At 30.2% G+C, this 24,629-nt stretch overlaps 1 protein-coding gene across 2 annotated transcripts; it reads left to right on the forward strand.

Moving 5' to 3' along the window:
* The first annotated feature begins 7,523 nt into the window (after positions 1–7,523).
* LOC117927172 lies at positions 7,524–8,645 on the forward strand. 2 transcript variants are annotated; one of them, XM_034846604.1, is made up of 2 exons: positions 7,524–7,609; positions 8,177–8,645. In XM_034846604.1, exons 1-2 carry the CDS (start codon positions 7,564–7,566, stop codon positions 8,365–8,367), a joined length of 237 nt encoding a protein of 78 aa, XP_034702495.1. In that variant the 5' UTR covers positions 7,524–7,563; the 3' UTR covers positions 8,368–8,645. The 2 variants fall into 2 exon arrangements, with proteins under 2 accessions (XP_034702495.1, XP_034702494.1); XM_034846603.1 differs by having other exon boundaries at positions 7,549–7,609; positions 8,174–8,645.
* The last annotated feature ends 15,984 nt before the right edge of the window (positions 8,646–24,629 follow it).

Here is a 24,629-nt window from a genome sequence, read left to right on the forward strand (position 1 = left end):
ACTTCACCAATCTTGTGATGTGGATCACAAGGGTAAATCCTCACCAAAGAAAATGCCTCAATCACCTTGGCACCATCCCCGGCAACGGCGCCATTTTTTATCGCTCGGATTTTGTCATTTATTGGATCAAAACAAAATTTATAACCTAATTCACTATTCTATAGCAATTTGTACCCGATCAAAAATGGTTTTAGTACAAACTACCGTAGTATAGTGGTATTTAGGTATCGTCCACAAGGATGGATTATTCTCGGTAATTAAGGCTTGAACGAGATGATGAGAAATGATGGTGATCAAATGGAATTTACTTGAAATTGCATGATAAAATCTCAAGATAGCAATGTATTCAAATTGAATTGAAAATGAAGCGTAAAAGAGAAGAAAATTTATAAGATGTGAGATTCTCGGAGTTAGGATTTTCTAGAGAGCAATTTCCATGGTGAATAGGTGTTGAGATCTAATTCTCATCAAGTTAGATTGAAAACCTAAATTTTCATCTAAACCGATTTTTGATTTAGCTTTAGATCTAGATCTAATTTCTCTTAAAATTAGGTAATCTAATCCAAGAGATCAATTTGAATCATAAATTCAATTCATCTTAAACTATCTTCCAATGATTCACACAATGCAACTATTCAATTTCATCAAATCTAGCATTAAGAATTTGATGAATCTACCTAGCTTGCATTGTAGTAATCATTCAAGACAATTTGAAGAGAAAAATCCCCAAATTTCAATTAATCAATCAATTGGATCTAATTACCTTTACAATTCAGGCTCAATTCTCTAATTCACCATAGATCTTGCCTCTAGATCCTCCCTCCTCCGAGAAAAACGAGATTTAGCCACTCATGCTTGGAGATTTGATCTCACAAGACATGTTTGGCTACCGAGAAAATAAGAGAAACTGAAGGAAAATGGAGAATTATATAGAGAGAAGAAGTATGAAAAGTTATACAATTAGAAAATGTATCAAAAAAGTCCTTCAATGAGTTAATCCCGTTTCTATTTATAGGCCAAGGTAAAAATGACACTTGGCAACATTCTAGAGGTCTTCCGGATGCTTCTTCATCAAGGAAGCTGGAGGAAATGAATTTTCGCACGAGCCCTAGCAATCTCGCATGATGGTGCGAAGTGGAGAATGCAACAGCTTCCTTTTCGTTCTTCTGGAGCGTTTCGCATGACTGTGCGAAAATTTCGCATGGTCATGCGAAACCGACAATTATGCTATTCCGGCTCCTCTTTACAACTTCTCTCATTTCTTCATGTTTAATCCATCTCCACCACCTTCAATTAAGCTTCAAAGCTTGGTTCAAGTGCATTTCCTCTTCCTCATGACCACATTATGTACCCTCCTCCATTCATTTTCCATTTGTCACTCCATGCTTCAAAAATCACCTTAAAATATCTCCAAAACTCAACAAAAACCATTAGTATCACTTGCAAGGGTAGTAATGTATTACTTGGGCAAATTAGGCATAATTACTACTCAAAAGGTGTAAAACACATGAAAGTTAGTATCTAAAATATGTGGTTTTTGAGTAGTAATCAATACCTTTCAGGCACTCACCACCACCCATTCTGCTCTCTTCCAGCAGATGGCTAAGATGCATGCCCATCAGAACAAGCAGACTACTATTCTTCGCCAGATTTAGCAGCACCTAGGATTTTTGCCTCCACCTCAGCTTGACCTTCCCGCATCTTCAGCGCCTAAAGCTCCAGCTGAGGACACTACACCAATAGAGGTCCGACTTCCACCACCTCAGGATGAGCCTCCCACAGTCACAACTACGCCGGAGGATGCATTATTTCCACCTGAGGCTCCCACTACTTGATCATAGGACATCTCTTTATCTTATTGTATTTCCATATTATATTAGTGGAGATTTGTCCTTGTTTTGATGCTTTATATTATGTGATTGGATGTATTACCTGATCATATCTCATATTGTACTTTCTCAAATTAAAATATAGACATTATTTTTTATATCTCATATTACTTGGCATTTTTTTCTTTTTCCTCTACTTATTACCCTTTTGTTTTTTTTACTCATGTGGTTTCTCCTTTACGACTCAGACTCCATTTCACTCAGGAGGTACCACTTCCTCCCTTTATTTTCAATTGCTCTTGAAACATTGAGGGCAATGCTGATCTCGGTTGGGGGGAGAGTCGAGGAAGAAAGTTTTGTTAAATAATGCTAGGTTAATTTGTTAATTTTGTTACTTTTTGCTAAAATAATGCTAGGTTAATTTTTTAATTTAGTTACTTTTTGCTTAATTTTAAAATTTTTCACTCTACTTTCCATGTTTATTAAGGAAAAATCAAAATGAAATGGGAGGAATTGAGTTCTTGTCTTTTTACTTGAATCTTAAAGTTTGTATTATGCTTATTGAAGTTGATGAATTATTGAAACTCCTATGGAATTCAACCTTATTTCTTCCACTTTAATCTTATCACACACTGTGCACATTAGGTTCCAGTTATAAGATGAAAAACTATCTCACTCCTTGAACTTAGGAAAATTTTGACTTGGTACCTTTGACCTCGTTTTAATAGTGTTGGGACACATTATAAAAGGCTAATGAGCCTTCAAAAAAAAATGGAGAAAGAACAAAGTGTTTCGCTTGCCTTGAAATCCGAGCAAGGTTCGAGGGGTATACGGCGAAAGTCTTTAAAACCCGATGCCCTAAACCTTGATTGGTTGGGAGTCACCGACCTCAATGCTCGTTACAATGGTGAATAGGTGGAGTTTAACATATTGTAGGTGCTTGGGTATTGAATTTCAATCTCAAAAGTCTGGGGTGAAATCTGAGGAGTTAGTGGTCGAAAGATCCTTAAAGCTTGATGCCTTAAAACCTTGATTGGTTGGGAGTCATCGATGGATCCCCATTACATGGGCACTTTAGAAAACAATACCTTTAGCATTGCACTCCTATAATGAAAAAAATTGTGAAATAAAAGAGGTGTGTTCTTAGCCTATTGGAGGTTGGTCAGTTTGCTAAAGTTTGAGAAAGATCTAGGTTGGGGGAAGAGAATAGTCCGACATACTATAATCGGAAACTAATAAGCTTAACACTTAGATTTTTGTGGAAAAATAAGGATTGAACCTTTGGAAGTGGAAATTCTTTTGATGCTTAAATTTGCATAATGTCTACTCTTTATAAATTGTCATTAAGCAAGATATTTGATGACTCTTGTTGAAGGTTGGGTTTTGCCTTTTTGATGTTCCATGAGAGAGTATTATCCATATCATGCCACTTGAGAATTTTTTGGAGTGATTAGCATGATTTTATAAATTATTTTATTGTCTATTCTTCTTTATCTCTCCTTAATTGCTAAGGGACTAGCAATATGTCGATTGGGGGGAGTGATTACTACTCAAAAAGTACTCTTTTATAGCTTGAAATTAACTGTTTTAAATACTTTTGAGTAGTAGTTAATACCTTTTAACTCAATTGGCACATTAAGGAACCTAGCAAGGGTTACTAATAAGTTTTTGGCAAGTTTTGGTGTTTTTTATCATTGAAACAAGCCAAGAATGAGAGAGAATTTTGTGAAATCCATGGCAATGCAAGTTAAAGCTCAAATACATGAAGAATCCAAGCTTTGGAGCACTTCATAGCCCTTTGCCAAGCCGATCAGAGATGCAAGGAAGAAAACCAAAGGAAAAAATCCAACAACTAGCATTTTCGCACGCCATGCGAAACCACTTGAGACAGCCAAAGGACGCACACCATGCCAAATTTCACACGGCATGTGAAATCTTCCTGTGCACCGACTCCGTTAGATTTTTATCTTCAGATATTTTGTGTAATTTCCTAGTTTCTCCTTGTAACCAACCTAGATATTTTCTTATATATCTTTTTATATATCTTTTAGGCAGCATTTATATAAGGAGAGAGACAGAAGGAGATGTATGGATGTTTTTCATTAAACACTTGTAAAATTCCCATAGTAAGAAATATACAGAGCTTTTGCTTTGCCTTTCATTCTCATTTTGTCTTCACTTTTCTTTCTAGCCAAACAACCTCTGAGGATGATTTCTCAGGGGATGAGTGGCTAGGTTTTACGTTTCTTGGAGTGATGGAAGTTAGGTGAAGGACCTGAATGCAAAGGTGGGAGTTATCCTTGCTTTAAATGACAGTAGTTGTTAACCATCAATGGTTTTTATTTCAAGGTTTAGCCTTAAGTCCCTTAAAATCACCTTGAATGGCCAATACTTGGTAAGCTTTTCGGATTCTATGGATGCTTATTGCTAGATCCATGGATGTCTATTAGTTATCATTTACGAGCCATTGGAAGGTGGTTCAAGGTGAGGGTTTTTAGTGTTTGAAGCCATTAATGGGAAGCAATTACCATTTTTCATGAACCCTTTGGATCAAATCTTAATTGCTAAATATAAAACCGGTTCGGGAGATAACCATCCTTTATGTTATTATCCCCAACATGATGAGAAGATCAGGAATCTCCCCATTTGCCTAAGGAACTCGATCCTAGTGACCTAAAGCTCCAAGAGACCTTTTCTTTGTAGTTAATTTCACTTATTGTTTTTGCTTAACTTAAATTTAATCTTAGCAACCACAATTCCATTTTCTTTAAAAGTTAATTTTCATAAGAAAAAACACCATTTTATTTCCTTCATTTAAGTCAACTGTGCAATGAAAACCCATCCCTATGGACGATCCTAAAGCCACTATACTATGTTAGCTATGATACCCTAGTGTGAGGTGATTTAGGTTTTATAAATTTTGTTGATAACACCCATCTGAGCCATAATCAAATGGCATGACTGCAATGGGGACAAATCAGAATTTCTAAGGAAATATATTATGTGTTGGAGGATCTCTTGAATTTGTTTAAAAAAACCTATTCATCCCCCTCTATGTGTAGTTAATTATCATTGAGATTCATCCCTAGTTGGTATTAGAATAGGTTTTTACTAAAAAAAAATATATATATATATCATTTTCAATCCTTGAATCTGAATCATTGAAAGTACGAATGCAATATTTTCTCAAAATACAAAACAAAAGAGTTTGAAATGACATTGAATTTGGTTGGTCACTACCTAAGGTGTTAAATAGAAAATGAACCAACATCTATTATTAAACCTAATTTGGAATAGGATAGAGTAGAAAATGAAGCTAGAGGGAGAATATATTAATCTTACATTAATATATTGATCTTTATTACATTTTAATAATAAATGTTATCAAGCTTAAATGAAGGTTCATCCCCACCAACTACATGTATTAATCTAAGAGAATTTTTTTTTATTATGTATTAATTTTTATTATGATATATGGATCAAGTGGGAGAATGTTAGGCATGCATGGATTTATGAATGAAATTAAATATGCAATATTTACAAACAAGTATTTGGTTATTGGGGAAAAATCAATATACTTTTAATATCAAGTCAAGTTCAGCTAAGACAAAAATAAAGCATTGGATCAAACTCTTCTTTGGTGTCAAGGTAATAGCTATGAATAATCATCGACTCTCGAGAAAGGGTAGAAGAATGAGACCTATTATAGGACATACAATGCATTATAGACGTATGATCATTATACTTCAATCGAGTTATTCTATTCCACCTCTTAGAAAGAAAAGAACTTAAATCAAAATACTTGTGTGACTCCATTATCAAAGAATTTAAATTTTAATGATTCCTCACTAACAATTATTTTCCATGATATTGTGGGCATGCTAGAGGAAGAGATAACTGCCCATCCAACTCCTTTTTTATCATCTTTGATGGGAAGAAGATATTATAAAGTAAAAAAAAAAAAAAAAAATGCAAATACTAGGTCTTTAGTCTATAAGAGAGTTTATGGTTTTATCCATCTTTACATGGATAATAGGCCTTGGATAGACTATTGAAAATTGTCCCACGTGATATATATTGCAGATTGTGGATTCTTATTCTATTATTATTATTATTATTATTATTAAAACATTTTTAGTGAATCTAAATATTATGGTTGGAGGTATGATCCATGGCTTTCGCTTTTATATTTTTGGTATTTTAAAAAAAGAACTTAATGTTGATGTTGTAAACAAATTGATACACAATCCTTTCTTTTCATCTTAATCATAAGTCAAGAAGACACGCAACTCCATTTGTTATCTTTGCTTCTTAGACTCTGACATAAATAGTCAAATTGTCTTTGATCATCGTAAGAAAGAAAAAGAAAAATGGAACACACATATGTTGAATCACATCTAATTAGTTGACTATATATCATTGAAATAATGACTTTGACTTTGACTTTGGATATGTGAAAACAAACTATGCAATTAACTTAATTAATTGAGAATACTTCCACTAAAAAAAGTAGGAGATCAAATTGTTAATATCTATTGTACATTTATTAAGAATCGTGAGTTGGAAAATTAATATGAAACGTGTAATGCAAATCTTGATTGTTGAATTTTAGATTAATAAAGAACTTATCTAAAAAATTTGCTTCTTTGACTTATCCAATCATTTGTCGTCTCTAAAAAAATTGATAGGCCTAATCTCAATAATAATAAAATATTATAAATAAAGCTTGCTAGTGCTAACAACTATGACTTTGACTCAAGCTACATACAATCAATGTCTTTCTTTTTAATCATTCATTTTTAATCAATGATTAGATATGCATGACTAAGAATCTCTTTATTTTTTTTTTTCTTTTAACTTTCCACATACCTTCCATGAGGGCACTCTCTCACATGGAGAGAGATAGATAAAATTTGGATTCATATTCAACGAAGGAAGAATTTGGATGTAAAATGTAGAGAAACCTTCTACCAAACTAAACTCTGATATCGTGTTGAACTACAATTTTTTCTAAAAGTTTAAACTTATAGGTTTAATATGCATATCATGCTCTTAATATTTTCTAATCCTTTGGTTAGCAACTAAAAAAAGTCTCATTTAATGAATGACCTTTAATAGACTATACAATTTAAATAGTGATTTGTCATTGGGTGGAAGAAAAAAAAAATGATGCTGTTGACTTGACTAATTGGGAACCGCTATACCATATTTTTCGGAAAGTGCTAGTTGTACAAATAATGAAATATCTAATGCTGACCAAATTAAAATCAATATGAACCCACAACTACATATTTCTTTGGACTTTTCCGTGGCCAATAAACAATCCATGCTTTTGTGAAGAAATTAAACTTGAACAACTAGGAAAAGGTTGAGGGAAGGGAAGCCCATGGTTGACGTCTCCATTTTGGCATGTTTTTTCCCTTCTAGTTCAAGCTTCTCACTATCTTTTTATTGGGTTGATTGGTCAATCTTTATCATTACTGATAAACTAGCCACAAACTATGACCTTGACTGAATCCATTCTAACGATTTCACTTTTGACCATTCACTCAAATACATGACTTTCGCAGCCTACTGATTATGATACCCGGCCAGAAATTTGACTAAGTTCAGCTTCACAAGCGCCATGCACCACCCCCTTTTCACATTTCTGTTTTAAATTTCGGCTTTTGATCACATCATATACTTCTATATATATCAACCCCATCTCCCCAGTTCCTTGTAAACATATACGATGGGCAACATGAAATTCTCGGTGTTTGTTCTTCTCCTTGTTTGCGGTACGTAGTACTCCTAATAACCTTCCTTAATTTGTTTCTACTATATTAAAACATTTAATATCGTTGATATGAGTGTTGTGATGCTGGATTATGTACCTTATTGAGTTACTAATTCATCTTATTCAACCGGGTTCGGGGTTTAAGATTTGGGATTTCGGGTTTTGCAGCATGGTATTGTTTCAAAACATGATATACATATTGAGCCCAAATCGTACAACCTTAAACTTTCAAGAAAATTGGTTGTTTAATATGATATTAGAATTTGGTTTGGTGGGAGGTCATGGGTTTTAGCCACCGCAATTTGTATATTTGTTTTCCCTGTTTGTTTTCTCCTCTCCCCTTTTGCCATTATTTGGTATCTTTCCCCCCAATATCTCCATGTGTGGGTATGTATATTGAGCCCAAATCCTACAAGTTAAGCTTTAATAAAATTTGAGATGTAGGATTATGTACCTCATAGAATTACTAATTCTTCTTATTCAACCTGTTTTAGGGTTTAGGGTTTTGGATTTGTACCATGGCATAATCGATTTTGATCACATATGCTGATTCATGATGCATCAGCAGGTGTAGTTCTGCTGGGGGAGACTTCCAAAAGCTTTGGCGCCAAAGCTTGCCCGCTTTACTGCTTGGATGTGGATTATATGACTTGTGTTTCATCAGGCGAAGAGAAGCTCACGGCTCCATGCAACTGCTGCCTGGCTCCAAAGCAGTGCACCCTTCATCTTGTAGATGGATCTGAAGTGCAATGCGACTGAAACTCAGAATTAATCATCTAGATTATGATCTATAAATATGTATGTGTGGTATTTCCGTGATCAACTATGATGAAAGCTAGTTGCTCTGTTTCAAAAATGTCGAATAAATGGAGTGATTCCTCGTCACAAACAGCATCAAATCTATCTGCAGCTTTGGGTTGTTTTCATGAAGAAAAGTTTGGTTGAGGCCGGTTTTTTGTGATATTAGCTGTAGAAAACTGAGTAGTCACAAATTGTTCTCTATCAATTGGAACTCAAGACTTTGAGAAAATTTCTTCTATTGGATCATACAAAGCCTTAGGACAAGTATGATGCTGAAATTGTCTTGGAAAAATATCATAATCTTTTCATATAGTACAATTGTGAATAACAAGTTCTGTGTTCTCTCTTAAATGATGCAAGTCAAACAACTTTTTTTTTTCTTTTTTAAAGCCATAAATAAATATAGGTATGAAAACACAAGTGTTCTCTATATCTTTCTTTCTTTCTTTCTTTCTTTCTTTCTTTTTTCTTTGTTTATAAGAGAAACAAACATTTTGATAAAAAAATTCTCAACAATGAACCATAAATTTTCACTCATCTCCTAACATATAGAACTCTACTCTCATCCTCTCAGATTTTCAATTGTTTTGAAGGGGTGATGTCCAATAAATTTTAACATACACTCATAATCAATATTAATAAAAAGTATATATTTGTTTATCTATCTGCCTACATAATATGATTTTATATATCAAAATATATTGGTTATGTTGCTTTCATGAAATCCAAAATGATTCAGAAAAGAATATATATGGATTCTTATTATGAACTCTCTTAAAAATAGGTACAACACAAATAGAGTTTAAATATACCAAATGGAAGAAAATAAAAAAATAAAAAGAGAAACTCACCCTTACTCCTAAAAAGAAAGAAAATAATGTTAATATAATAAATAAATAAATAACTCCAACATCCCCCTACAAACCCATGACGCGATTGCAAGAAGCATCGAGAGTTTGTCAACTAAAAACTAAATACGCGGAAGTAGGTGTGACTTGGTAAATAAATCTAGAATCTACAAGGAAGAAGGAACAAAAGGCAAAGTGAGAGTGGTATACTAAAGATAATGGTGAGTGAGGTGATAACCAATCTCAATATGTTTGGTCCTTTCATGAAAGATGGAGTTGTGAGCAATTTGAATAGCACTCTTATTGTTGCAATACATTGGAGTGGGATAATAAAGAGAAACACCCATATCAATAAGTAACCAATGTAACAAAACTCTTTCACTAGTGGTAGATGTCATAGCATAATACTCAGCTTTTATGGAAGATCGAGATATGATAGTTTGTTTCTTACTCTTCCAAGAAATGAGAGAATCCCATAAAAATATATAAAATCCAATGGTAGACTTGCGAACTTTAGGATCATTAGCCAAATTAGCATCAGAATAGTCACGTAGCTCTAAAGAGGAAGTGGACAGAAATTAAATACTTTGAAATACACTGCTTCAAAGACATCATAAAATACAAAGAAGAATAACCCAATGAATTGTAATAGGAGAAGTAACAAACTGACTAACAATGTGAACAACATAGGTAATGTTCATATATGTAATGGTAAAATAGACCAAGCTATCAACAATAGTATGATATAAAGTAGGGTCTGACAAGGAGTTGCCATTAGAAGAAAAATACTAAACATTAACCTTAAGAGTATCAATAGTCTTAGTATCAATAAGGTGAGCATGATTGAGAACAGAGTCTTGGAAAGCATGACATGATGTAACTATTTTAGATTCATCAATAAATTTATTTATTTATGTGTATTATTCCCTTTAATATCCTATTTGCATTAATTGTTTATCTGAGTATACATGCATATTGATATCTTTTATATAATGCATGACTTAAGTGTATTAGAAGTTGTACAAAATATACAAGTTATGGGTTTCTTGTAAGTTAATGAGTTATTCATATTCGATTAGTAGATTTAGGCAATCCAGTAGAGATAATAATACACTCCTTACAAATTGGAGAGATGATTTGTCTTGACTATCTAGATGAGTTTCCCATGGTGAGCGTACTAGTGTGTATGGTTAAAGTGACTTATGATGCAAGGCTATCAATTTTAACAATTCACCAAACTACTATATTCTATAAACTCTTAACCTTGAGAGGATATTAAGCATGTGCTAAAGTCAATAGGAGGTTTTGGCCTATGGATGAGACTCTAAAGTAGTCATATATCCCTATGAATTGAGTCATTGTAGATGGAAGTTGGTGACAACAAATTTTTCAATAAATTCACCATGATATATCATGATACTGAGATAATGTGTCTTTGGAGTGATCCAAAAAACATGATATAAAAGACTATGACCATAGCATTTCCTTAATAGAGATTTGACATAAGCTCCTCAAAGCTAGAGTACGTCAATTGATCAAATAATGGTAGATCTATAACTCAAGGAAGAGAGGAAATTTTGATAGGTGATAGCACTATCTTGTTAGATTATGAACACCATATCATAAGGGGTTTGCATGTAGTGAATTATAGGTCAAGACTCGAGCAATTACCTTGAGACAAAAAAATAAATTTAAAAAAAATATTAATTAGACTATTAGTTTAAGTATAATTAATTTGAGGATATATTATAAGTTCCACATGTCATACTTAAGGGTTGTCACATGTCATACTTAGAGACAAAGAATTGGGCACTACAAGATATAAGGGAGTATGCTTGAAATTTTGGTGGCAACCAAGGATGTTTTGGTTACATCTTCATGCAAATAAGGATACTTATGTCAATTCATATTTGAAAAAGAGCTAGAAAATGGGAAAAAAATCTAAAGAAGGTCATTTCTCTTCTTTTCCCTAGGGTTCCTTCTTCTTCTTCATTCTTCTTCAAAAATTTGTTTACAAAAAATCGTGTAGAAGTTGGATACAAACATGGAGTAGAGATTTACATCCCTAACTAAAAGAGACATTAAAGGTAAACAATGTTGTTTGATATTTTTCCTTTTTCTACTTTCTTTTCATCTTTCACCTCTTCTTTTAAAAAGTGTTGTTAGAAATTAGGTTTTTGCACATGTGAAAATTATTAGCATTTTAAACCATTTTTCCTTACTTCTTGGACCTTTTTTGCCAAAAAAGTGAAGGAAAATATTAAAGTTCAAGTTTGATATTTTTGGGAAGTGTAGGAGGATTAATTATATCCTATGATGTTGCTACTCAAGGGGAATACTCAAGGGGAATTGGGTGATACCTTTCAACTCACAATGGGTGAACCCCAAGTTGTTCAATATTGGAAGGACCCAAATTAGGGTTAATTAACCAACTCTAACATAATATATTGAATTGGGTTTATGGAGTTAGCTTTATGGAAAAGAAAAAAAATGAATTTCCCAAGAATGTGAAGTTGGGTTTGGATCATGTTTTCCTCATGAGAAAATTCTAGACATATTGGGAAACATAGGTGAAAGGTTCATAGAGACAATTTGGACTAATTGTGCTTCTCAAATTTTTGAATATTTTTTTGAAGAATATCATACTCTACATTATTTTTATGTAATATTAGACTCCCTAATGAATCTAACCATATAATTTTGATCTCATTTGGACAAAGATAGCTTAGTACAAAAATTCTTAAGATATGGATGAAAAATTCAGTGGTTCAACTAAGGTAGCTCTAAACCACTTGGGTTTCTAATAGGAAATAGTTGTTTTTAGAGTTTATTATGAAAATACATAGATTATTTATTAAACAAAGATGAGTGATTTCAATTGTTTTTTTGGTATTAAGTAAAATATTTGAAAATATAAAGAATACTTTGAATTTTGTTTTTATTTGTACTTGAATTCTCAACCTAAAAAACTATTTTTAAGAACTATTTTAAAAAAATTATTGTCAATGAGAACTACCATATAACCACAAAATGAGAATCAAATAAGCAATATTTCTATCCAAAAAAGCATCATTCGATATTCATGATGCTTCCAAATATATGATATATCAAGTTCCTAGATCCAAAACATAAACTCTAGGTTCTAAACATTAATTTGATATAGATTTAGAGAATGGTTTACCAATGTTGTTAACTCAAAGAAACCATATATTTAGTATCTATTTGGATACATTTTGTACCAAAAAAAAAAAAAAAAAAACTGATTTATCTTATGTCTTTAAATATCACTTTTAGAAATTTTAAAATTTGAAGTATCAAAAACCTTTTGATATCTTAATTCTTTTAGTTAGTTTTTGACACCGTTATTTTTTTTAATGTAAGTCTCCAATATATCTAATATAAAAGTTACCACGATTTTCTAATTTTATAAATAGAAAATAGGATATGTATCCAAAAGCATACTCAATACTTTGAATAAGGTTAAACACTAAACATTAATGTAATTTTATTTAAATACCTATTATCTTTAAAATCAAGATTCGCCTCACTTCACTTAATGTCTTGTCATTTTAATTTCTAAAACTCTTATAAAATAGTGTCTTTTCGATAATTGTAACATTATATATATTCTTTAGTATTTCCTTATTTATTACCTATATCTACTATTTGGTTAGACTACTATCACCTATTTTTATTAAGAAACTAAAAGAAACCTCAAAAACTGAAGAAAAAAGGGAAAGTGAGGAAGAAACAAATGTAGAAATAGAAAGAATTTTTTACACAAAGGGAACTAAACAAAAACAAAAGAGATTGACCAAAAAAGATTATTTTCCTATATATTTATATATATATAGGAGTACTGTACACAGATAGACAAGGTAAAAAAAACATTTATCTAAATTTAATCTCAAAATATTGGCTAGACCATAGAATTTGTTTCAAAAGTTCATCATCATAGGATCTGCATTCAACAAAATCTGCTATCTTCCACCCAAGTCGTTTTGAACTCGGCCAGTAAAATTTGAAAAACTATGGTTGTCTATCCACGAAATCAATCCTTGCTCTTTGTAGCCTTGTGGAGAGTCTACAAAAAGGATTGGAATATGTGATAGAATCACCACAAATGATACAAGCAATACCACCTTGTTCATGCTTGGATTGGATTTACCACCCATATGTGTGTGGATTTGATTGATTATTTCTATGTAATTTTGTCTACAATACCCCTTTACATATAAAGCCTTTACTTTAACACCATGAATAAGTTTACAACTCATATACTTCACTTGAATTTATGACACTAAAATATTATTTAAGGATTAATGTGAAGCAAATGTAATAATAAAATAAAGAATTAATTGGTTGAAAGGCATGGAATAATCCATGTATTTGTGATTTTAGCCTATTCTATGCTTTTTATTGAAGAGTAATCCATGTTTAACATAAATACCCTTGATAGTTTCAAGTATTTACATGTAGGTTTTAAAAGAAATAGTTATTTTTTACAAAAAAAAAAAAAAAAAGAATGTGGGCATTTTAGTCCAAATGTGGTCAAAAAATTATGGAGGGCTAGATTTTCAAATTGGGTTTTTAATCAAATAACCCTAAATTAAAACATGGGGTTTACTTTTACTTGTACTTTTACGTCTACATTCATTCATTTAATTACTAATGTTCCTATATTGTATATTTTTATCCATCGAGTATGAGTCATAGTGGTTTAAAAGGTCTTGACCAACTCATTGATAGCCTTTTAATTTCTTATTGATGGATCAAGGTAAACACATTGATATTGTTTAAGTGCTTTTTCTACATTAATATTATTTCTAATATATTACATTTTATGCATCCATATTCATGATCATATTTGTGATATTTATTATTTTGCATAATATATTATTTTAATATGAAAATCTTTACAATTCAGTACTTGCAAAGAGGATTGACAATATAACCATTTAGCAATGGGTGATGTATAATCCTTAACCGTTAGTTAAGGATTAGTGTGAAGCAAATCCAATAATAAATTAAAACACGGGTTTATGTCCATTCATTTAATCATTGTGTGATTCATCTTCACTTTTATCAAATTTATGTTCATTCCTATTCTCGTGTACCAAACTTACCTTAAAGATTGGCATGATGAGAGCATTTGGTGCCTTTATGATACACATCAATTCGTTGCTACATGAATTACCGTTGACAGTGGTACTATACAAAATTTATTGATTAATCAAATTAAATTTTAGCAATTGCATGTTACTAAATTTTATAATTAATGAGGTAATTAATTAAATATAAATGAAAAATTAATATGCTAAAATCTCATAAGAAAACAAGTGAGGAATGTTTCACATTTTTTTATTGCTTTTTTCTTATTCTAGTATATCCTTATTTATACATTTCTCATTTAATTTTAGAAATTAGTATTTTATTAAAAGGGATGAGATAACACCTATATTTGTGAAAATAGCTTTCATGTATTAAAAATTATACATATAGCCTAAATTTGACATTTTTACCCTGTTTTTTTTTTTAATCCAAAAAGTGCTTGATATGAGATTGTGATTAAAAAATTATTGAAGACTAGTTTTGTCTAAAAGAGGTTTTTAAAAGATGGAGGTTATTCTTTCGAATATGGATTTTCAATGTGACTTTCAATCTAATAACCTTTAATTTTATCGTGTGAGCAACAACAATAACAAAAACAACAAAAAACCTTTATGAGACAAGAACAATTTTTCCACACAAAAAGGAAAAAAAACTATGGAAAAGAAAACAAATAATTATTAGAAACCAAATTATAATAACAATCAAACTCCCAATGTTAATAAAAGAATTCCCATATACTAAGGAAATACGATCTTGGTTTAATTAGGACTCCTACACTACCTCCCTTAGATTTTTCAAATTTTATATCAATTTGAAAATTTTTCTAATTGTTTTGTGTTGCAAGAGAGATAAGTATGCAAACAGTGTTAATTCTAGCAACAAGTATAAATACTTTGAAATAATCAATACTTGGTTTTTGCTTGTAACCTTTTATCATCAATCTTGCTTTGAAGCGATCAACTTCTCCATTTGCTTGTAATTGTTTGCCACCAATCTTGCTTTGAAACAATCAACTTCTCCATTTGGCTTATGATTGGTTTTATACACCCATTTGGCACCAATTGGCTTGTTAAAATTAAAGAGATTAATTAGTAAGCTCCCATGTATTATTTTTCACAATTGCATGAATTTCTGCATTCATAACTTTAAGCCAACAATTGTCTTGAGTAACTTTATCATAACTTAATGGATTACAATCTACAAATAAAGAAAAATTCATCAATTCTTTACCTATTGGGTTTGTACCATCACCAACCGCATAATCTTGTAAGTGCACATGAAGAAGCATTGGTGTTGTGGAAGCTTAAAATGAGCAGTGATGCTAGAGTACAAAAAGAAGTTGCCCCCAAGCAAAGCGACTACAATTATAGTACTTGGTGAGAGTCTTAGTCTGAGTCCTAGCCATTTTTCATGAGGTTTCGACTTGCTAAGCACTTATTTTTAACAAAATCACAAGGTGTGGTGTATTAGAATGTGGGAAACAAAAAGTAAAATTGTGTGTTGTACTTTCGAGGATTTAGGATTAGAGGTCTCTGACCTCATGATTTTTATGTTCCCACATTGTGGTGAAAATATAAAGATTATTTCTTAAAAAGAAGTTAAGTTATTTCAATTGGATTTTTGTAATATTGTGTGAAATAATTGAAAATATAAAGAATAATTTGAAAAAATTTGTATTTGAATTCTAAAATAGGATTTTGTTTCTAAAAACTATTTTAAAGAACTATATTTTAAATTCTTGTTAACGAGAACCACCATATAACTATAAAATGAGAATTAAATAAGCAATATTTCTATCCAACAAAGCATGATCCAATATTTGTAATGCTTCCAAATCTGCAATATATCTAGTATCTAGATCAAAAACATAAACTATGGGTTGTAAGCATTTAATTTGATATAGAGTTAGAGAAGAGTTTAGCAATGTTGTTAATTAGCTAAAAAAAAACTATATATTTAGTGTTTGTTTGGATACATTTCTTTTTTTTTAAAAAAATTATTAAATTAGAACATTTTATACAATATATATATATATATATCAATTTATTTTATGTCTTTAAAAATCACTTTAAAATTTTGAGGTATGAAAATTCTTTTGATACTTCAATTCTTTTAATTAGTTTTTAAAACCATTATTTTTTCAATGTCAGTCTCTAACAGTTCTTGGATCTTATATAAAAGTTATCACTATTTTTTTATTTTAAAAATAGAAAATAGGATAAGTATCCAAAAGCATACTTGGTATTTTGAATAACATGAATTACTACCGTGCAAAGACTCTAATGAAATATTAATACAATTTTATTTAAACACCTATCATCTTTAAAGTCAAGATCCGTCTTCACTTCACTTGATACCTTATCACTTCAATTTCTAAAACTTTCATAAAATAGTCTCTTTCGATAATCGTACCACCATATACATATATATAATTTTTTAATTCCATACATTAATTAATTAATTAATTAATTAATTATATAACAATGAAAATGTGATGTACTATAATAGACAAAGTGGTATGAATTTAAGTAATGTAGCAACATGTATCACTCACAAACCAAACATATTGATGCGAGGAAAATGCCTAGCAAATCGACCAATTGCGTGGTTGGTTATTACATGTAAACTTTCATTAATTAATTTTTAACAATGATAAAAGCACATGTGATATATTATGATAGACAAAATGGCATGAATTTAAGCAAGGTAACACCATGTATCACTCCTGAACCAAACATATTGATACAAGGAAAATGCCACCCAAATTGACCGGTTGCATGGTTGGTTATTACATGCAAACTTTCATTAATTAATTTTTAACAATGAAAAAGTGCATGCGATATATTATCATAGATAGAACGATATGAATTTAAGCAAGGTACCACCATGTATCATTCCCAAACCAAACATATTGATGCGAGAAAAATGTCTCACAAATCGACCAGTTGCGTGGTTGGTTGTTACATACAAACTTCAATTAATTAATTTTATAACAATGAAAAAAGTGCATGTGATATACTATGATAGATAGAATGGTATGAATTTAAGCAAGGTAGTACCATGTATCATTCATGAACCAAACATATCAATGAAAGGAAAATGCCTCGGGAATTGACCAATTATGTGGTTGGTTATTACATACAAACTTTCAACTAGTATATAGTAGTAACAACTTTCACTTTATTTCCAATGCAAACGTTTACCTTCTGGACTTTTAATGAATGGACGCATTACAAGCCAAACACACGTAGTACTGCAAAATGAAGTTTTCCGTTTACCCTTCTCTATTTCATTAACTACAAAAGCATTAAAATCCAGGTAGTGTTCGCGCCACATAACAGAACAAAAGAATCGTGTATTCCAATAAGATTTTCTAAATTTCCACTGAAAAGATTGGCCAAAGCTTAGAACATGAGTCCCAAGATCATCGTCTTCGGATTTGCAATGAATGGTAATATGTTCTCCTCGACCCACGTTGTTTCTAATTTGGACAATTTGTATTGGAATAATCCAATCGAGCAACCCCTTAAGGAACCCTTGCTCTTGGTAGCCTTGTGGAGAGTCTGCGAAAAGGATTGGAATATGTGATAGAGTCATCACAAATGATACAAGCAATACCACGTTGGTCATGCTTGGATTGGATTTACCAACCATGTTTGGATTCGATTAATTGTTTCTATGTAATTTTTCTCTACAACACTTTTTACTTACAAATGAAGCCTTACTTATAACTCAAAGAATAACTTTACACCTCATATGGTAACTTAAATTTATGATACTAAAACGTTATTCAAGGATTAATGTGAAGCAAATGCAATCACAAATTTAACATGGGGTTTACTTTTATGTTCGTTCATTTAATTATTGACATTCACACATTATGGGTGCATGTATCAAGTGTGATCGTAGCGGTTTAAAGATCTTAACCAATTCATTGATAGTCTTTTAAATTCTTATTGATGGATCAAGATAAACACGTAAATTATTTAAGTGCTTTTTCTACTTTAATATTATTTTTAATATATTACATTTTATGCATCCATATTCATGATCATATTCATAATATTTATTATTTAACGTAATATATTATTTTAATATCAAAGTCTTTATATATAGTTCACAAGAGAAGTCAGGTGATGTATAAACTCATTTATAGGATTGTTCATTCACCAAGTGTAACTACTAAGGTCATGTTTTGGATCCTAAAATAGATAGTGAAAATGTGAATTTCATTTTATTTTTCATTTACTAAACAAATAAAAAATTTATTATTATAGAAACTGAAGTCCCATGCTTTTGCTAAAGGGTGATGATACTCTTTCATGTGGTATTATGATTCTTCTTCATTTTTATCTAATTTAAGTTCATTCCTATTCCTAGGTACCAAACTTGTCTTAAAGATTGACATGATGGCAATATTTGGTGCCTCTATAATTCTTATTCATTTTTATCCAATTTAAGTTCATTCATATTCCCATGTACCAAACTCATCCTAAAGATTGACATGATGGCAATATTTAGTGCCTCTATGATACACATTGATTTGTTGCCATTATGCTATTTTTATTGATATTTTTCAATTTATAAAAAGTTAAATTTTTTTATAATAATAATTGTCAGGACAAAAAATGAAGTTTAAATGCTTTTGCCTTGATGTATATTTATTCCTACATGAATTACAATTAACAAGTAGTACACAAAATTAATTGATTAATCAAAGTTTAGCAATTATGTGTTACTAAATTTTAGAATTAATGAAGTAATTAATTAGATATAAATGAAAAATTAGTACGCTAAAATTTCAAAAAACAAATGAGGAATGTTTCTTATTTAATGATTATATATTTCTTATTCTAGTATATCCTCATTTTAAAATATCTTGATATATATCAATATATTATACAACATTTTTTTAAGTTAACTAAATATTTAATTTTAGAAATTAACATTTTATTAAAAGGGGTGAGATAACACATATCCACATTTGAAAAAGTAACTTTCGTGTATTAAAAATTGCAAATATAACCTTTTTGACATTTTTACCCCCACTTTTTAACCAAAAATGTTTGATATGAGATAGTCATTAAGAAATTATTGAAGACTAATTTTGTCCAAAAGAGGTTTTTAAAAGATGGTGATTCTTTCGAATTTGCATTTTCAATGTTACTTTTTATCAAATAACCCTTAATTTTATGATGTGAGCAACAAGAGGAAAGAAAAAAAAAACTTTCTAGCACATGAACAATTTGTCCACACGAAAAAAAACCTAATTATAATAACAATCAAACTCCTAATATTAGTGAAATAATTATAATATACTAAAGAAACATGATCTTGGTTTAATTAGGAGTCCTACACCCTCTCCCTTAACCAAGGTCTTCAAATTTCAGCATATCATCTCCTTCAACTTGAACAATTTTCACCTTGATTAACTTTGTAAAGATGTTTACGACTTGATTTTCATAAAAACAAAACTGAAGCATAATTTCTTCATCTTTCCCCAACTCAAGAATATTTGGTATTTTGGTGGACATAACTTAAATGTTTACAATTTTGGTGGCAACCAAGGACATTTTGGTCACATCCTAATGCAAATAAGGATATTTATGTTTATTCATATTTGAAAAAAAAAAAAAAAGAGGAAAAATCTAAAAAAAAAAAATCATTTCTCTTCATTTCTGTTGGGTTTCCTTTTCTTTTTCTTCTTTTTTTTTTCTTCTTCTTCTTCTTTAAGGAAAAATATTAGATTTTATGTTTGATATATTCATATATAAATTTTTGGAAAAAGGAAAAATCTAAATAAAATCATTTCTCTTTGATTTCCCTAGGTTTCTTCTTCTATTCTTCTTTAAAGGAAAATATTAGATTTTATGTTTGATAATTTCATATATAAATTTTTGGAAAGTGGATGGGCATTATATCCTATAATGTTGCTACTTAAGGAGAATTTGGTAATACCTTTCAATCCACAATAAGTGAACCCCAAGTTATTTAACATAGTAAGAACCCAAATTAGGCTCAACCAACTCTAATATGATATATTGAGATGGTTTTATAAAAGTAACTTCATAGAGGAACAAAAAGGATTTCCTAAGGAGGAATTTTTCTTTTCTTTTTTTTAAAGAAATATTTTTAAGAACTATTTTTAAAAATCATTGTCAACATGAACCACCATATAACCATAAAATGAGAATCAAATAAGCAATATTTCTATCCAAACAAACATGATCCAACACTCTAATGCTTCCAAACCCACAATATATCAAATTCCTAGATCAAGACATAAACCCCGTGTTCTAAACTTGTAAAATCAAGATTCGTATTCACCTCAGTGGATATCTTATCATATTAATTTCTAAAACTCTAGTAAAATAGTCTCTTTCAATAATGGTAACACTATGTTTGGCTCATTGAAAGTATTAAAGAAAAAAAAAAGATAAGGAAAATAATTTTTCACGATTGGTTTCGTTATAGAAAATAGAAAAAATATATATATATATAATTAAATTTGTAAAAAAAAAAAAATGTATACATTTTAAAATTATTTAATATTTATGTAATAGGTGAAAATAAATGAAATAAATTTGAAGATGATATAAAAATAATTTATTGACTTTTGATGTATTTTTTTATTTTTCTTAGCTTTTCTCTTCTTTTCAATTTTCGTCTCTATCTTCTTTTTCTCACATATTTTTTCAAATATTTCGGGAATCAAACATAGCTTAATTAATTCTATAATAATGAGAAAAAACCATGATACTGATGTGATGAAAATGCCTGGCCAATCAACCAGTTGTGTGGTTGGTTATTACAGGTACGTAGTTGATAGCAGTACAACTACTTCAATTTTATTTCCAGTGGACGTAACGATCTGGCCCAATAATCAAATCTTTGGTTACATCCCAGAGACACATTTTGCAAGGCGACGACTCCGACGAAGAAACCCATGCGTCAAAATCCACTGAGTATCGTCGCCATCTAATATTACAAAAGAACCGTGTAGCAGCCCCAAAGATAGAAGGTCTAAATTTCCACTCAAAAAATTGGCCAGGGCCTAAAGTATGCGTTCCAAGATTTTTGTCAATGGATTTGCAATGAAAAGTAATATGCTCTCTTCCATCCATGCTGTTCTTAATTTGGACTGTAACTTTCGGATTAAACCAATCCACAATCCCCTGCTCTCTGTAGTCTTGTAGGGAATCTGCGAAGAGAATTGGGATATGTGAGAGAGTCACCACAAATGATAGAAGCAATACCACGTTGGTCATGCTTGGATTGGACTTACAACCCATGCTTGGACTGGATTAATTATTTGTAAGTAATTTTCTCTAAAACACCCTTTACTTATATAGCTCGAAAAATAAGTTTACAACTCAAATAATACACTTGAATTTAAGATACTAAAACGTTATTGAAATATAAATGTTAGGCAAATTCAATAATAAATTAAATTTAAACATGGGATTTACTTTTACTTTTATGTTTACGTTCTTTTGTTTAATTATTGACATTCCCATGTTGTATATTTTTATCCATCAATCAAGTATATCACGTGTTAATCGTAGTTTAAAAATCTTGACCAACTCATTGATAATCTTTTAAATTCTTATTAATGGATCTAGACAAACACGTGCATTGATGTTGTTTTAATATTATTTCTAATATATTACATTTATGCATCCGTATTCACGATCATATTCAAAATATTTATTATTTTGCATAATATATTATTTTAATAACAAATTAAAGTCTTTATAGGATTGTTCATTTGTCTATTCTTAATTAATTTATGAACAAATTTATTCAAAGGGGTGAAATAAATGACATTATTATTACCAAGTATAGCTACTAAGGTCATGTTTTGGATCGATCCTAAAATAGATCATGAAAATGAGAATTTTTCTTTCATTTCTCATTTACTACTATATTTGGATTGCTTTTAGAAATAGCGATATAAATAAAAAAAATTCATTATCATAGAAACCAAAGTTCAGCTCTTCTACTAAGGTTTTGATGATACTCTTTCAAGTGGTGTTGTGGTTCTTCTTCATTTTTTATCGAATTTATGTTTATTCCTAATCTCGTATACCAAACTCATTCTAAAGACAGACATGAAGAGAGTATCAATTGTCTTTATTATACAATCAATTTTTTTTGCTAATATGTTATTTTCATTGATATTGTACAATTTATGAAAATTAAGTTAAATTTTTTTATAATAATAAATGCAAGGATGAAAAATGTAGTAAGTTTAAATTCATTTTCCTTTATGTATATTTATTCCTTCATGAATTATAATTAATAAGTAGTACACAAAATTAATTGATTAATCAAAGTTTCAATAATTATGTGTTACTACATTTTAAAATTAATGAAATAATTAATTATATATAAATAAAATATTAATATGTTCAAATTTCAAAAAACAAATAAGGAATATTTCTCATTTATGGATTATTTATTTCTTGTTCAAGTTTGTGGTAAGCATAACGATGTAACCAAGGATAGCACAAACAATCAAACACTAACAATTTTGAATAATTAGGGGTGGTTTGGAAGAGCAACTCAAAGGGTGATTTGTAAGGAATAGGAGTGGATATTTGATTGATTAAGTAAACAACAACTTGGAATGCATGGGACCAAAAAGAAAAGGGAAGGGAAGCTTTGTGTAATAAAGTGAGTCTGGTTTCAACATGTCTATGTTGATGTTTAGGAGAGGCAACATATTGCGAAGTGTGTTGGGGTGAAAAAAGATGTTGAATTCCATGAGACTCAACAAAAGATTTAAGTCCATGATACTCACCTTCACCATCAAAATAGATTGTGGTAATGGAGTTTTGAAATATTTTTCCATCATAATTTTGAACTTTGAGAAAATGGGAAACACCTCTAATTAATTTTTTTGACATAGGAAATAGTCAAGTATATTTTGTAAAGTAGTCCACAAAAATGAAATTATAAGAAAATCCATTCATTGGAACAACAGGAGATAGTCCCCACACATCAGTATGAAGAAGGTCCAAAGGACCATGACTTTTAAGAGTGGAGATACCAAAGGGAAGCTAATGACTCTTATTACATAGACAAGAATTGAAAAAGGAAAACAAAGAATTATTAATCAGTAGATAATACTAAAATACTAGAAATTTTAGTACTTTTGATGATAGATATTCAAGATGATCATACCAATTAGCAAGGGAAGTCTTCATATGGTTACCAGAGCGAGAATTGCCTAGTGATGAGATCCTTCATAAAAATAAAAATTAATAGAAGTTTTATGACAAAATAATAGGGCTACAACTTGGACGAATTAGCTCAATCTAACCCAAGATTTGGACAAGTTTTGGAAATCATTTTTAATGATTGAGTTATGCTTGGGTTAAGTTGTAACAACCTGAATTAATTTTGAATTGGACTCACACCAAAGTTTAAAGACCCAAGTCTAACTAGAACCTGATTTAATAATTTTATAATATTTATAACATATAATATTATCAAATAAATAATTTTTTATACATATTTTAGTGAAAATATCAAATTGTAATTATATATTACTTTTTTTTAATTTATAGAAAGACATAAATTAATTTTTATAATTTTATTATTATCTTGAAATTTTATCGCAATTATTATTTAAATTTTGGTATAAATATATAGAAAAATTTTAAAATATTATGGATGGATTTTGAATCATACAAGGTGATCAACTTGACAAACCCGAGTTAATCCAACCAAACCAAACCTAACCTAATTAACTTGAATACAACCTGAGCTAGAAAAATGAGGTTGGTTGGGCTTGAGTTAATTACCTTGAGTTAGAGGTTGAGTTGGTTTTGACTTAGGTTGATTGTTTCTTAATTTGAGTTGTGTTCTACTTAGCTATCAACCTAACCCAACTCCTCCACCAAGTTGTAGCCTTGCAAAATAGTATTGATGTAAATAACAAGTTTTGTATTCTCAAATTGAAAATATTGTATTCTCAAATAATAAATAACAATTTTATTATTATCTTGAAATTTTATCCCATTTATTATTTAAATTTTGATATAAGTGTATAGAAAAAAAATTAAAATATTATTAATGGATTTTGAATCATACAACACAATCAACTTGACAAATCCAAGTTAATTCAACTAAATTGAACCTAACCTAATTAACTTGAATACAACCCAAGCTAGAAAAATAAGGTTGATTGGGCTTGAGTTAATTAACCCGAGTTAGAGGTTAAGTAGGGTTCAACTCGGGTTGATTATTTTTAAA

Source organism: Vitis riparia, chromosome 12, assembly GCF_004353265.1.
Source record: "Vitis riparia cultivar Riparia Gloire de Montpellier isolate 1030 chromosome 12, EGFV_Vit.rip_1.0, whole genome shotgun sequence".
Classification (NCBI taxonomy): Eukaryota; Viridiplantae; Streptophyta; class Magnoliopsida; order Vitales; family Vitaceae; genus Vitis; species Vitis riparia.

Bases quoted from the DNA above. Each gene is read 5' to 3' on its own strand.
- LOC117927172 (XM_034846603.1), top strand. From the start codon at position 7,564: ATGGGCAACATGAAATTCTCGGTGTTTGTTCTTCTCCTTGTTTGCG. The intron at 7,610-8,173 runs GTACGTAGTACT...ATGATGCATCAG, and splicing joins TGTTCTTCTCCTTGTTTGCG to CAGGTGTAGTTCTGCTGGGG.